Source organism: Vidua chalybeata, chromosome 9 (genome assembly GCF_026979565.1).
Source record: "Vidua chalybeata isolate OUT-0048 chromosome 9, bVidCha1 merged haplotype, whole genome shotgun sequence".
Lineage (NCBI taxonomy): Eukaryota > Metazoa > Chordata > Aves > Passeriformes > Viduidae > Vidua > Vidua chalybeata.
Genome location: NC_071538.1, coordinates 7,799,616 through 7,814,745, shown reverse-complemented (window position 1 = coordinate 7,814,745; position 15,130 = coordinate 7,799,616). Strand labels below are relative to the sequence as shown.

The window sequence follows — 15,130 nt, the reverse complement described above, 5'->3', positions numbered from 1 at the left end:
AGGTTTTAGAGGCAGACAGGACATTTACAACAGAAAAAGCTCCAGAGCCATATCGTTTGTTTTCAAATATGCCCTACAGAGAGTCTCACTTTAAGACTGATGCTAAATGGAATCACAAGATTTTAATCTAACCTCAGCCTGAGTGAGTTTATAGAGGAGCCCATGTTTTTATCTGGCTGTGTGATTTGTCCAAAATGTCGAAGCCAGCTTTGATTTTCTGTTTGGGCAGAGAGAATGACCCAGTTGTTTAGAAAGAACAATTATGTTAATAGATCCAAACGAGCCAATGGACAGGGCACGTTAATGAACTAAGCGTTAAGCACAAATGCAGTGTTTTAAGCCGATAGTGGTGCTGTAACCTCAGCAACAGAGGTTCCAGCTCCATTGGATTTATTTATGAGGAGCTCCACTGCATCAGCCAAAGGACAGGGCAATTCTGACTTGTACAAAGGAGTAGCCCCAGAAAATTGAGATTGCTGGAAAGATGAACTGGTCTTCTCAGAAGAGGAGTAGCAATGATTTACCTCATCATATCCACTTCATCCTTTTCTATCATAGCCTTACTTGTTTTTAAAAACATATCTTTATCAGCATGGCAGCACAGGGGTTGATCTGCCAAAAGCAGAAGCAGAGACAAGTTTTTGTCAGAGGATATTCTCTTGCAAGAGCAAGAGAATAATGTCAATCAGTTTCCATTGCTGTCAGTCAACCTGCTGATGAAAATATACAATAGTGGCATTTCTAGCCTGGGCTCTACGGGAGCTTTTTTCTGTTTCTTGTCTATTATGTTGCCAACTGAGTTTTAAAAACAACAGGTTCCTTATTAAGTGGAGAAGGCTGCCAGCAACATTTGAGTCTAGTGGTTGTCAGGGCTTGGGGGGATTTAAAATTTTATTTCCACAACAAAATGTGCATCAATTTCCATGCTTTTGGCCCCATTTGATGGCTCATCTTTGCTATTAACTCATTTAACTCCACTTCTCCCATGCAGCTAGCAGGGCAAATGAAAAGTGTGGCTGAGACTTGACACATTCCAGAAGTGACTGTTATCTGAGGAAATTAGTCTAAGACATCTGAGTCATTAAAAATATAAATACAATTAGCTAGCTTACCTTCATATAACAAAAATTGCAATTCTGTTTGAGAAAAAGCAACAAAAAGGAAAATAACCAACCTCTTCCTCAGCACAAGCAACATTATCAGAACTCACCAGCCTTGGAGCATTTAGACAAATTGTTTGTGCTGTGTTGGAGAAGAAATTGGGTGTTTTTTACTTTTTGGTTGCACCTTCCAACTACCCTAAATCTGTATGAAATCTCACTGAATGGGGACTCGCTTTCAGACTGTTTCCAAAAGTAATTTGAGATCAAGAAGGAGTGCAGAGACAGGACCTGAGAAGGCAAAGGACAGGACAACACTGTAGGAAGCAGCCAGAAATGCAGGACATTGACTTGCTGCTCAGGGGTTACAGAAGTCCACAGTCAAGCCCAGGCTGATTAAGTAGATGCAGTGCTCACACTGACTCATTTTCTTTACAAGAAATCCAAACAAATAAGATTAAATAAAGAAGCAACAGTGAAATAGGCAAGTGCAGGTGATTCAAATTATCTTTGCCCACATGGAAATAAGTACTAGTTTTCCCATAGCAGCTTGAAAGTCTTTTTGCCCCAAGCTCCATGATACAGAGAAGACCCTCCTGATCAGTCCTTTGACCAGCCAGTTATATGGTCCCTTTGCTTAATGTTGTAGGAAGAATCAGGCTCCTGATGTCCCTAATTATGAGCCTAAGGATGAAGCTTTCAAGCCCTTTCTTAAGGCACAGTGATCCAAGTACAAACCCGAACTGGGATGTCAGCCATCAACCAGTACAGTTTGATCACCATGAAGTAGATATTATTTAAAATAATCACAGAGTCCTAGAATGCTTTGGGCTGGAAGGGGCTTTAAAGACCACCTTGTTCCAACCCCTTGCCATGAGCAGGGACACCTTTCACTCTCCCAGGTTGTTCCAAGCCCTGTCCAACCTGGCCTTGGACACTTCCAGGGATGGGTCATCCACAGCTTCTCTAGGCAACCTGAACCAGGGCCTCACCACTCTCACAGGGAAGAATTTCTTCTTAATATCTAACCCTGCTCTCTGTCAGTGTGAAGCCATTCCCCCTTAAGTTGTCACTCCATGCCTTTGTCAAAATTCCCTCTCCAGCTCTCCTGTAGCCCCTTTATGTACTGGAAGGCTGCTAAAAATAACTTAACAAAAAAGTTCCCCAGTTTACATCAGTAATTCAAAGAATAAATAAATGCTCATCTGATCTTCTGGGTAGCCTGATTTTCTTCTTTCTTTTTTTTCAGCCCAATACCCATCATGGTCAGGTCTACCCTCTAAGCCTATGTGACGCATGACAAGAAGACACGTACATCTGAAGTTGTTCATCTAGCAGCAACAGTTGGCCTTAATATGTTCATTTTTTATAGACTCTAGAAGAAAAGTCAAGAAGCACTTTCAGATATAAAGGAAAAAAAACAGACTTCAACTGCTAGGAAGGGTGAAACCCCACAACCTCAGCAGCTCGAGCGGTCAGCAGCATCCCCCGCGCACTCCTCGAGGCCACGCCAGCTCCCTGCCTTGCAAGGCTGGTGAAGCCACTTGGATTTTTTTTTTTATTCACTTGCTTAAATGTCGTAGGCTTGAAAGTTTGACTTGAAATATAACATTAGTGGGTTTGTGGTAAAAGCAGCAGAGAGGATAGGATGACAGGAGGGGCAGAGGGGACTGATTGAAAGCAGGTGTGGAGGAGGAAGATGGGAGGAGGAGAAAGAGGAAAACATGACTGAGTAAGTAAATTCAATGTTATACATATTGAAAAAGAGCACCCATATATAGAGCACCCACCTGTGCTCATTTCTTTTGAACATTGTTTTTTTAACATAAAACAAGAGACAGGCTTTAAAATCGAGCAACCAAAACAAGGCACAGCGTGGCACATGCTGCTCCCGCAGAGGTGGTTATGGCAGGAGTGCAGGGCAGGTGTTCTCCACGGTGTTTAACTCTCCACTGGAATGTTCTGGGATCTTATGGGAAGAAAAGCCCATATAGACTTGAAGGTGGGCTTGGTTTCTGGCTGCAGGGGGTATCTTGTATTTATGTCTGTAGACACACATGCAGAGAGAATAAAATATAATGGAGATTAATCATAGAAACATAGAATATTCTGAGCTGGAAGGAACTCATCAGGATCATCATCATCCAGCTCCTAGCCTCGCACAGGACAGCCTGAACATCACACCATGTGCCTGAGAGCATTGTCTAGATGTTTCCTGAACTCGGGCAGACTTGATGCTGTGACCACTGTGCTGGGGAACCTGTCCCAGTCCCAACCACCCTCTGAGTGAAAAACATTTTCCTAATATCCAGCCTAAACCTCCCCTGACCCAGCTTCATGCCCTCAGATCCCGTCACTGGGCAACAGAGAGGAGATCAGTGTTTGCCCCTGTGCTTCCCCTCATGAGGATGTTGTGGACAGCTATAAGGTCTCCCCTCTATGTTTCACCTGGATTTGAGTTGCAGAAAGAAAAGGTGCAACAACCTGGTTTGGCCTCTTGAGTACCCTCATCATGTTCATTTGACCACTACACACAATACAGCCTTCTTCCCTTAATTAAACACATCCTCAAGCAAAAAACCAAAAATTCCCCTTTTAAGGGGAAGGAAATTCCCAGGAAGGAAAATTTAAAATTATGGGACATTATTGACCCTATGAAGCTTTAGGGAGGCTGGTGAACCTCTTCTCTCTCCACACATACACATACCATCCCAATTCCATACAGTTTTACCTATTCTTTTACTGCATTTTTACTTGATTATATATATTATTGTCTCATTAACTGCAAACCTTTCCAGAGCACTGAAAAGGAGAGAGCATTAAAATACACTGGAAAGTCCTGCAGCTCAATTAACACACACCAGGGGGTTCAAGGGGAGGGGAAGGGGGAGTGGGGGTCAGCTCCAATTATAAAAGGCAAACTTATCTTTTTCTTTTTTTCTTTTCTTTTCTTTTCTTTTCTTTTCTTTTTTTTTTTTTTTTGATAATATCAGCTAATTAGACTTTGACAACCAATTAGCAGATTTTTAGCTTTGCTGAGAATCAAGTTAGCACCGAGAAATGAGAAGGCAAGTAAACCAAACACGCAAAATGCTCCTCTTGTACCACAAACAGGCTGTCCTAAAGAAAAAAATATGCCCAGGGCCAGATCCTGCTCCTGGATTTATAGCCCTTTCAGCTGGCTGTCACGCCAGTTACTCGCAGGTGTAAATTGAGTGTAGGACTTGGCCTGCAAACTTAAGCTCACCATAACTCATGCAAGCCCACAGCAAAGAAGCGCTCTCCAGCCTCCTTGCAAGGTTACATTTTAACTTTTAATAACCTTTTTTTTTCCATTTTTTTTTTCCTACGAACCATGAAGTACCCAGATGATTATTTAGGATTAATGGATTATCAAAAGTGCCAGTTGGCACACTCCTGCTAAAGAGAAAAAAAAAAAAAGGGGGGGGGGGGAGAAGTGTAACAAATGCAGCTGTTTACTAATAAATAAAGCCTCAGCTGTAACAGAAATAAATTAGATGCATTTAATTGGTCGACTGCAAACCTCCTCTCTTTATTACAATGCTGCTTCTTGTTATTTTATGATGTCAGGGTAGATGGCAGACTGACAGAGTGTTTATGAATCACAGTTTGCAGATGGCACTCCTGGTTTTTCGGCAGTTATGAGCACAAGTAGCATGAGGACTCAATAGAGGGTTTTTGCCAGGGAGGACCCCCTGAGAATTAGCTGCCTTCATTTCTCTGGTGCCAATCTCCCCCTGACAGGAGCACTATTTCACAAAACCTACATTCAATAAATTATACTCGCCTGGCAAGAACTTGGAAATATTTAACACTCGGAGGATACCAGCATCTCAATTTAATTTCTATTCATTTCCAGAGGATGCCAGGCACTACTTGGAGGAGCCCTGGTTTGTGTGCATGCGCATGTGTTTCCCCCCTCCCCAACTAAAAAGAAAATATAAAACATAATGGTCTCTGCAGCCAGGAATATCTCACCCTGCCTTCAAAATGACTTCAAGTCTCCCGAGGACAGTTTACGGTCTCGTGCCCTGGTCCTCCCAAGTTGCCCTGCCTAATGACAGCTTTGTAATCCAGTTGGGAAATACTCTCACATGGCTGCACTCGGAGCTCATGAGCTGTAAAACTTCTGGATTGAACTCCTTCACCTGGTCACTTCAGTGAGCTACAAGCAAATGCAATGAGGGATGTGGTCATAATTGTCAACAGATTTGTAAATTTGTGTCATTAGTTATGCGCATAATGGATTTTATTCTAATGAGCTTGTTCATAAGAATGCTAGGAGGACTTGGCCCCTTTGGAGGAAATAAAGTACAAACTTTGCCTATGCATTTTAAAACACATCAGTGCCACATAAAGGGGTAAAAAGAAATGTTTCCTCTCCTTTGAGTGCACTGCAGTTTTCACTTAGTTGAACCTGATACAATAAGCTATGGCTCCTTTTACTGCTGTAAACTCATTTCCTACCTTTCCTGGGTTTTCTCAGGGATACATAGACATTTTCAGATGGGGACATGTTTTTTCTATTAATTGAATAAAACTGGAAACTATCAGGACTCTTTGGGCTCAAGATACCAGTGTAAATACAAAAGCCAGCCCTTGTCCATACTCTCAAAAATGAAATTTATTCCAGGGCACAACACTGTCAAAGCTGCCACAGCCTGAAAACCACAGCACTTCTCCTGCCAAACCCAGCTAGAAATGCTCAGTGGTGCTCAGGGGGTCAGTCAACAGTACCTGATACACATGGAAGAACAGTAAAACTAAGTATTATTAAATCAGAGGTTTATTATATATATTACTATTAAATGTATTCTTATTAAATCTAGTTATAGCATAAGCCTTGTTCTCCAGAGACAAAGAATGAGGCTTCTAGCCTTGCTCTTTGGGGAAATCTACTCCTGCTTTTCTTTGAAACAACCTGGATATTTTTATTGAATGCATGAGCTGAGCAAAGAAGCAGACAAGCCCATGGAAACCTACTGGCACCTTTGCCAAAATGATGTTCTCCGCGTGCCCAGCGGAGCCCTCTTCCCCTGCTCTCCCTCCTCTCTCTCTCTGATCCTGCTTTTCAGCCAACCACACATAAAAATCTCCGGCATGTGCCAAGTACTACAGATGGGTCCATTGTAGCACACCCTAATGTTCATAGCTGACACCCAGGTGTTACAGTTTGTACTTGCTCGCTAGCCAGACGGTGGCTGTGTGCCAAGGGGAAGGCACAAAGCACTTGGATACCATGCTGAAAAGCTATATAAGAGAGACTTTAAGAGTCAGAAGAGCAGGTAAAAAGGCTAAGAAAAAGCAAGAGGAGACCCATCCACCAGCAAACACCTCCCTCTGCTGCGCATCCAGCCTCCCGTCCCGTCTCCATAAAGCTCTGATTTATTATTGGATTCTATCCAAGCATCCCTGTTCCCCTGACCTTATCCACTGTCACACCAGCTCATTTCAAACCTACTGCTGATCTGCAAGTTATTTCAGGTCTGGCTAACAATGGAGTGACTTATTTAAAAGACATGGGCAGAGGGAGAATGGGCTGTCCATTTCTGATGTGCTCATCCCATCTGGGTTATGAACACTGCCTGCACAGGATCTGAATGTGTAAGGAGCAGAGCTCCTGAAATCACACCAACCCTCTGTCTGCATGTATTTGAGTATCCTGGAGAGTATTTATGAGCCTTTCCTATTTAATAACAGTAGCTGGAAAGGGTTAACACCAGTATCCTATTTTCTCTTCCATTTTCCCCTCCCAGGAGCCTATTCCCCTTCCAGCCTAATTTCCTTCAGTTTAATTAATTTTCAGTAATCACAAGTCTAGACACCACAAGCAGCAGCTTCACACCCCAGGTGACACGGTAACGCTCGCAGAGGATGGGCAAAGGGACGCGATATGGTCCCCTGCATGGAGCCAGAGCTGCCCATGTCTCAGCTAAGCCCTTTTTGCAGAACAAACAATTTTTTGGAGAACAAATGCTTTTAAGGATTCAGGTGCAGGGAGCTTTTCGACCATCTGGCTGGCGGGGGCTCCCCAGCTGTCTGCAGCGGGTGCGTTCGGAGCAGCACGTACGAGCAGGGTCCAACTCTTCAGAGACATGCCAAACCTGCGACACATGTGGAGAGCAACTGTGCAGCGCTGGCTCACCCCAGAAAGCCTTGGATCAGCGGTGTGTGGGCTATAAAGCCATGCACCATGCATATGCTGTGGCCCAGGCAGGGTTTCTGGAGGGTTGGCAGCGCTTGCTGACACAATCAGAGGTGCTGGACCAACATCCACCTGCTATGTGACCCCATACCTTTCTACTCAGGGTAAATCCAGAGGTTCTCACTTCTTGGATAGAATTTCAGAAGGAAGAAGAGAAAAGGGCAAGAGCAGCTCTGATGGCCCTGAGGAGGTCACCCTTTATTGACCATTTGTATTTACTACCCATGGCAAAGCAAGAAAAATTACAAGGTGTCAGGAAGGCAAGTTAGGAAATAGTAGCAATCTCTTGGAAATACACAGAGATGGATCACTTGAGACAAGCACAGGAAGAGCAGTACAAAAGTAGCCCAAGAAGAACAGGGTTAGGGTGTCAGTAGAGCATGGAGGAGCAGAAGTGAACAAGACATTGCTTCGTGCATTAGAAATTGCACCTTTTTCAACCCAGAACTATTCAACAAAAGATTGGATGTAGCAGTTAGTGCCAAGGTCTAGTTGGCAAGGTGGTGATAAATCAAGGTTTTGGACTCAAGGTTTTGGATCTCAGAGGTCCTTTTCCAACCTAAATAATTCTGTAATTTATAAAACCCCAGGCTGAAGCATCTCCTAGAGTTGCCACCATGTAGTGGTTTTCCATGCATTAATATGGATTATTTTGCATCCTGACACTAACAGTCACTGATTGAAGTCACTTGCACTATTCCCCACTCATGAGCACTCATGAGCTCCAGAAAACACTTGGTGGTGTTTGAGGAACTTGCACATATTGGAAAGTAATCCCACAGCACATGAGAATGAATTTGGGATCCAAAGAGAGAGCTAACACCCACCAGCCCTAGTAGCTGCTGCTTACACAGAGGCTCCGGACCAATTTTTAGCCCTATAAAAAGCACACAGTTTAAAACACACAAAATTGGACCAACTGATAGCCAGCCAACTTTTGGTATAATCTCTCTTTCAATCTAACGCCAGTAAAGGAAGAAAAAGAATACTAATGAAGACGCTTGACAGAAAGGACAGTTAGTTCATGCATGCATTAGTGAACAGCTATGGTGTGTGAAAAAAAACCTTCCTATCCTTTGGTTGCAGAATATCACTGCTAAAATATTTTCCCACCCTCAGCCCAGTCTGAGATTTAGTACTGGTATTTATTGAGCACAGTCCACAGGGCTCTCTTTCCCAGGCCATTCTGAAGATTTCCACCTTCACCAGGACTAAGGAGGATGAAAGCCAGCCCTTGCTTGGCCCTCCCTGTAAAGCCTGGTCCTTATTAGAGATCATTGCTCACAAATTGCTGGCTTGCAGCAGGGCATTGCTCTGCTGCATCCCCAGCCCTCACAGCTCGTATTTAACTCCCACACAACCTGCGTATTCAGGTTGGGAGCACAAAGCCTCCCTCAGAGGGTCACTTCCTTCCTCTTCTGAAATAAATGACTCCACAGATCTGTTGGTTGGGCAAAGACATTCCTATGGAGAGAAAGTAAATATTTCACCCTGTTTATGAAGACTGAGAATAATGCCCTGGGCTTCATCGAGCTGGGATCAGCAGCATCCAAGACACTCGCAGCACTGTATCATGACCCAGGATGAATAACACCATCCTCATCCCCCCCAAAGTCACAGAATCACAGAATGGCTTGGTTTAGATGGGACATTAAATTCATCTCGTTTCAACTCCCCTGCCATGGGGAGGGACACCTTCCACTACATCAGGTTGCTTCAAGCCCCATTCAACCTGGCCTTGGACACTTCCAGGGATGGGGCATCCACAGCTTCTCTGGGCAATGTGTCCCAGCACCTCACCTCCTCACAGGGAAGAATTTCTTCCCTGTATCTAACCTAAATTTTTACCCATGACTCCTTGTCCTATCCCCAAAGCTCCTGATGAAGAGTCCCTTTCTGGCCTCCTTGTAATATTTTCCGGCTTCTGATTATTATGTTGTAGTTACTGAAACGAGACCACCTGACTCCTGAAAGGTTTTGTGTGTGTGTGTTCCCAGCAAGCAAAGCAAAACAAAATAAATTAACTTCACAGGACAAAGCACATTAAAGTCTATTTGGCTGTAACGAGCTAGATTTACTAATGCACTCAGGATGCCCAAAAAAATGGAAGTTCACTTTTCCAGTCACCTTTCTCTCCTCTCATGCACTCCCCCCACCCCTTCCTTTCAGTAGATTATGTGACACTCATTACTTTTTATAGCTCTGAACAAAAAACATAATCTTACTGTTTCTTACTAATATTAGGCAATGACATAATGCCATTTGCAGAGGTGTCACTGACTTTTACTGGCTTCTGATGGCAAGGCTCTCCACTTTATATTCTGTTTTATGTAAGCCTCCTCAGAATTTATTGACCTCAAAGGATTTCTCAAGTTGCTTAATTATAAAAGGAAGAAGACAGCACAGTGGCTTAGTGAACCAACATAAAAGTCAGCTAAAACGTGTCATTGCAGAGAGAGAGGGTGGAGGGAGATGTGCAGCAACAAGCAGTTTCTAGGATCTGAGCCCAAGAGGCAAAGCCTTCTCTCTGAGTTATTCCCCAGCTGGAATGCTGCAGGGTGAGCCTGAGGATGGTGTCCAGGTTGCCCCGGTGTTCCATAGGTGTGTTGTGTTCACTCCAAGTGGGATAGGGACAGAGGCTATGGGCACCTTGAGGCAAAGACAAGGAGGAAACAAGAAAGAAATCCTGCAGGAGACCTTCCAGAGCCACCTCAACACAGGAGAAAGTGTCAGATAAAAATCTGTGTTTGGTCTCACTGCTTACCCTATCAACCAAAACCAAGTCACGGACTAAACTACTACCAGAACAAGCCTACTCCTGCAGGAGCTGGCTGGGGATTTCACTCATCCCCAGGACAAAGGAGGAATAAGATCCCTAAAGCTACTGCTACCTCCAGTTGCAGATCTGGGCATATGGGGACAGTTTGGTCGAGCTCATCCCCTGAAGCATCTTTGGTGTCTGTTTGTGGCCCAGTACTGGAAATGGCTTTTTGTCAGCTGCTTCAGCTTCCAAACCCATATTCCTGGGGAAAAAAAAAAAAAAAAAAAAAGTAAAAAAAGAAACAGGAAGCGAGGCACTGGTGGAAAAACAAACCACCAGCAGTCACTGCCCATTTAGCAAGATGAATTTAATGACTTGAGGCAGACTTCCTTGAGCTCAGCATTGCACAGCAGTTACTTGCTTCACACACTCTCTTTTCCAAACTCAAAGCAACATTTCCAATGCCATCCTTTCTCCTCTGGAACGGAACTAAGAGATTTCTCAAGGTTACTGTGGGAAAAGTAGCTTACTAAGGGGAGAGGCTGGAAAAAAATTAGTTAAGATCACAAATCTGGGTAAAAATAATTAAAATACATGAATGTGCTGCAAGAAAGGCCACTGGCTTCTCTGCATGGCCTGCAGCAGGAACAGCACTGATGTGTTGGTACAACACCCAGCATAGGGTGACAGGCAGCAGCCCCTCCTGAGGTTCTACCACTTCTAATTTCAAAGTGGTAGAAGAGGCAGCTCAGATTGTTTAAAGATGTTATTTTGGTCTCTCCTACACCGCTTGGTACGCGGCCCATGACTGTGTCCAAAAGAGGCAGATTTGGCTGGAAAGACTGAATGCTGCTTAGTATTTTCCCTGTTATATTTTCACATCTTGGGGAAAACTGTGGCAGCGAGGGATCTGTACCTAAGCTTTTCTAATTCGTGTGGCCATCACTTACTCGGCACGACACCACAGGTCTCACGTCTCTTGGCAGCAGTACAGGGCTCGCACTTTCATATGGATGAAGTATTTGTGAGCAATTTCTCCGATTTATTAAGCAGGAACAGGCTCCTCTTAGCATGGAGCAGATAGAATTTTTAAAAAACATTTCAACAAATCTGCTCCTGTGGGACTGGGACAGAAAGCTTTGCCACGTATGCACATGTGATTTTTTCTTATGTTGCCCTTCAGCCTCACGGGTTTTGATGAAACTAAGAATTGGATTTATGGCTTTGTGCAGAAGAAGAGTGCACTTCCAGCTCCACAGCTTGGTGGAAAATGGTCATATGGGCATTATGAGAGGACTCTATTTGATCCATGGACTGGGAATATATAAACAAGACCTGAGATATGAAGCTCACCTCTGACAGACTAGAAAACAACGTGGAAATTAAAAGACTAAATAAGGGGTGTCTCCATGGGGTTGCTCACAGTTGGAAAGAGAGAACATATGGAACTGGGAAAGCCATTTCACGTGCGTGAAAATAGAAATGGCAGCAAGGAACCATCCTCAGAGAGTGAAATTGGAAGAAATGGGGGAAAGGAGGTAAAGACGTGAAGCATAAGCAAATCAGACTGAGGGAGTAGGCAAAGAGCAGGATGAAGGAGACAACAGAGCTGCAGATCACGCCTTGCAAGCAGAGGACCTGGCTGGAGAAGGAAGGGGGAGGCTGGCAGCATTCCCCCTGAGCAAAGGGGCTTAATGGCTCCTCACCCACGAGCTCCTAAAGAAATTCTGATAGGAAGGAGGGCCACATGTCCATTTTATAACTTCATGTTGTTTACTACTTCTATGAAATTTTTTAAAATACACACATGATGCTCTGGGAAAGAAGCCAAAGCTGTTTCAAGTTTTGATGCCCCTCTATGCATGCTATGGGCTGCTGCTACTCTCCAGTGGATTTTTTGGCTTTTCCCTGCAAAAAGGACCCAGAAAGGGGGCCCCAGGCACCCAGGCAAAGCAACATGGGATTTCATATGTGCACTGATTTCCGCCTCAGAGAGAAAGTTTGTACTTTTTTCACAACTAGACTTCACCAGGTATTTTATGATCCAACAGGTTTCTGGTGCCCTGAAAATGGGGATTCAAACCTTGCTAGTGGGAAGATTTGGACCTGGATACAATTTTGAGGTTTGTTTGGCAAGTCTTAAATATTCCTTTGGCATAAGAATAGAAATTATATTAAGTTCTACAAAATATTTTTGTGAGTCAAGAAAATGTAGCACCATTCAGGGAAATTTTAGCCTTGCTGGTGCTTCATCCCCTACAGCCCATGGAGGACTTTAAAGGGTCTACATAACACAAGAAGCAAACCCAGTATTTTATTCTTCTTTTTACAGACTGGATCTGGCATTTCTGGAAGGAATCAGCAGGTCCACATAATTTATTTTATTTTTTTACTCGTGAATTCTTAAAAGTAGAAACCCAAATTAGGCCAAAACATATGTTACTACCATGAAGTGAGTGAAACCACATCACCTGCATCCCAGTCCTACAAAACACCAGGTTTCTTCCTCGTTCTTCTGCAGACCAATAAACAAAATGCTCATGACAGGGTTTAGACTTGCCATGCCACTCAAAAACCTGATGATAAACTATTTTATGGTGAAAGAATGTCAGAAGGACTTCACTGCTGGCAAAGAGAGACAATTAATTAATATTACTCTCCATTCCACCTCTATGAAGCTTTATTCCCAGAGATGGCACTCTGGCTCTCTTGAAAGGAATGTGAGCATTAACACTGCCTTCAACTGTTTTTGGACCTCAAATATTAAAAAATTCCCAAGCCATGCCATGTTCTTCCCAACAATATTCACTGCTAAAAATAGATTAAAGAGAATGGAGAAAACATACAGAAGGGAATAAAGAAAGTGGGAGACAGACATAGGTTGTGAAAAAAGAGCAACTCTGGCCTAACTGAAGACAACCAGAGTTTTGCCACTAACTTAAATATAAACAAGCCTTTGCTCAGAGACCAGAAACCAGCTTTTTCTGCATGAATGGTTTTTGCTGGATTGCATTGTGTGGCTTGTCACAGTTCTGTACCAGGCAGCAGAGTGCACAGCCTTGTGATGAACCAGCTTTCAGGGACAACCCATGCAATGGAAGCCAGATCTCCTCTATAATGTGGGTGGGCTTGGAGATGCCGGTGTTGAGATTAGTTCCTCTCATTTCTTTCTTTCTTTTTTTCTTTGTAAGTCTTTATGCAGCGAATGTCACTTAGATAGCTAACCTGGAAAGATGAGGGATTTCATCGTTGACTGGCATGATGTAGATGTAAAGTGTCCCTTGGACTGTGCGCTTGCCATCTGTCAGCTGCATGGTAAAACTATCCTCTAGGCTTTCTGTGTCATTATGCATGTACAGCAGCATCAGTCCTACAGGAAAAAGGGGAAAATTAAAATAGAAATCCTGGATTCTCTAAAAACTTAGAACATAGATATCATATTATTAAAAAAAAAAAAAAAAAAAAGCTCCACAACTCTCTGGAGTTTAAGACATCAGTTGTGATCTTTAAACACTACAGATTCAGAAGGCCCATCCTGCTTCCACTGAAAGAAATCCTTGCTGCTGCTGTGATGCCAATGCCCATGTAAGCTCATAAAACCCACAACCCAAGCAGCACTCAAATGAGGTGCTGCTCCTCTGTCAGCATGCCCCCAATAGCTGCTCCTCCCCACAGCTGAGCTTTCTGAGGCTTTCATATTTCTCATCTGTGGTCTCCCACCTTGCCTCATAGCTCGGACCCCTCCCAAGGGGTTAAGACTGTGTTTAGCAGCCCTGGGTGGAGGCTTTATTCATGCTGTGATTCCTGCAAATGCAAGAGCAGAAGCAGCACAGCAGGGCTCTGGAACTCATTCCCAGCTAACTTACGGAGCACAGAGTGAGCCAAGCTCGGCACACTTTGGAGCAGTCCCCATGGGAGGCCTCAATTGCTAGTGAGATACTGGCAATATCTTCAGTAAATTTTGGGGGCACTTAAAAGAGATTCATACATGATGTGTTCTTCAACACATCTGCTTTACAGGGCTAGAGTGCTCCCTAAATTCCTTATTCCCTGGGCACAAACACAGCCCTTGTCACCACGGTATCCAAATGCTTCACACTCGGTCAGTGGCCATGGCTTGCCAAGCCCTCACTACGGCAGGAAAACACAGCCGGGCACAAGCCAAATTTAACAAGTAACCTGGAAAGTCAGTGTCTGCACGAAGATTGGAAACAATGCTCCTGGAGACCTGGTGCTGCTTCCTACCCATGTGTGGCTTTTCAATCCATTTTGGGGCAAGGAAATGGGAAAACATGGAATCATGGTGTTCATGGAATTGGCTTAACTAGCAGTGTATGCAGGTAAATACATAGAGCGTGTGCTTGAATACACTGCAGGAGAAAATAATGAAATGTTTTTTGAATTAAACACAAAACCCAAACAAACATTCCGTGAAATAATTCCCCGGAACAAGGAGCCGGCTCTGCTGTGGGGCCGGGTGCAGTGAGCGGCCGCCCCCGGCAGGGGCCCCCCGCGGCCCGCGCAGCCCGCGCTCCCAGCGCGGCTGGGCCGTGAGGGGACAGGCCCGGGGCCGGCTGTCTCCCCACAGCCCTGGAAACAGAGTCATTTCCTTGGGAAAAACCCTTAAAGATCACCGAATCCGACTGTTCCCCCAGCACTGCCAAGGCCACTACTAAACCATGTCCCCAAATGCCGCATCCACCCGGCTTTTAAATGCCTCCAGCAGTGGGGACTCCACCACTGCCCTGGGCAGCAGGGCAACCTTTTCAGTAAGGATATTTGCCCGAATATTCAATCTAAGCTTTCCTTGGCACAGCTTAAGGCTGATTCCTCTTGTCCTGTCTCTTGTTATTTGGGAGCAGAGCCCGGGCCCCCCGGCTGTCCCCTCCTGTCAGGAGCTGTGCAGAGCCAGAAGGGCCCCCCTGAGCCTCCTTTTCTCCAGGCTGAGCCCCTTCCCAGCTCCCTCAGCTGCTCCTGGTCGCACTTGTGCTCCGGCTCAAAGGTGCACCAAAAGCAGCTAAACAGCACAGGGGTACAAGGAAA

General features: G+C 44.4%; 1 protein-coding gene across 2 annotated transcripts; it reads right to left on the bottom strand.

Moving 5' to 3' along the window:
* Nucleotides 1-2,443: 2,443 nt before the first annotated feature.
* Nucleotides 2,444-14,682, bottom strand: LOC128792341 (FRAS1-related extracellular matrix protein 2-like). Of its 2 annotated transcripts, none has more exons than XM_053950674.1 (3): nt 14,267-14,682; nt 13,313-13,457; nt 2,444-3,145 (listed from the first exon to the last, which is right to left on the bottom strand). In XM_053950674.1, the coding sequence occupies exons 1-3, from the start codon at nt 14,379-14,381 to the stop codon at nt 3,004-3,006; spliced, it is 402 nt and encodes a 133-aa protein (XP_053806649.1). In that variant the 5' UTR covers nt 14,382-14,682; the 3' UTR covers nt 2,444-3,003. The 2 variants fall into 2 exon arrangements, with proteins under 2 accessions (XP_053806649.1, XP_053806650.1); XM_053950675.1 differs by lacking the exon at nt 2,444-3,145 and adding an exon at nt 9,419-10,349.
* Nucleotides 14,683-15,130: the final 448 nt, after the last annotated feature.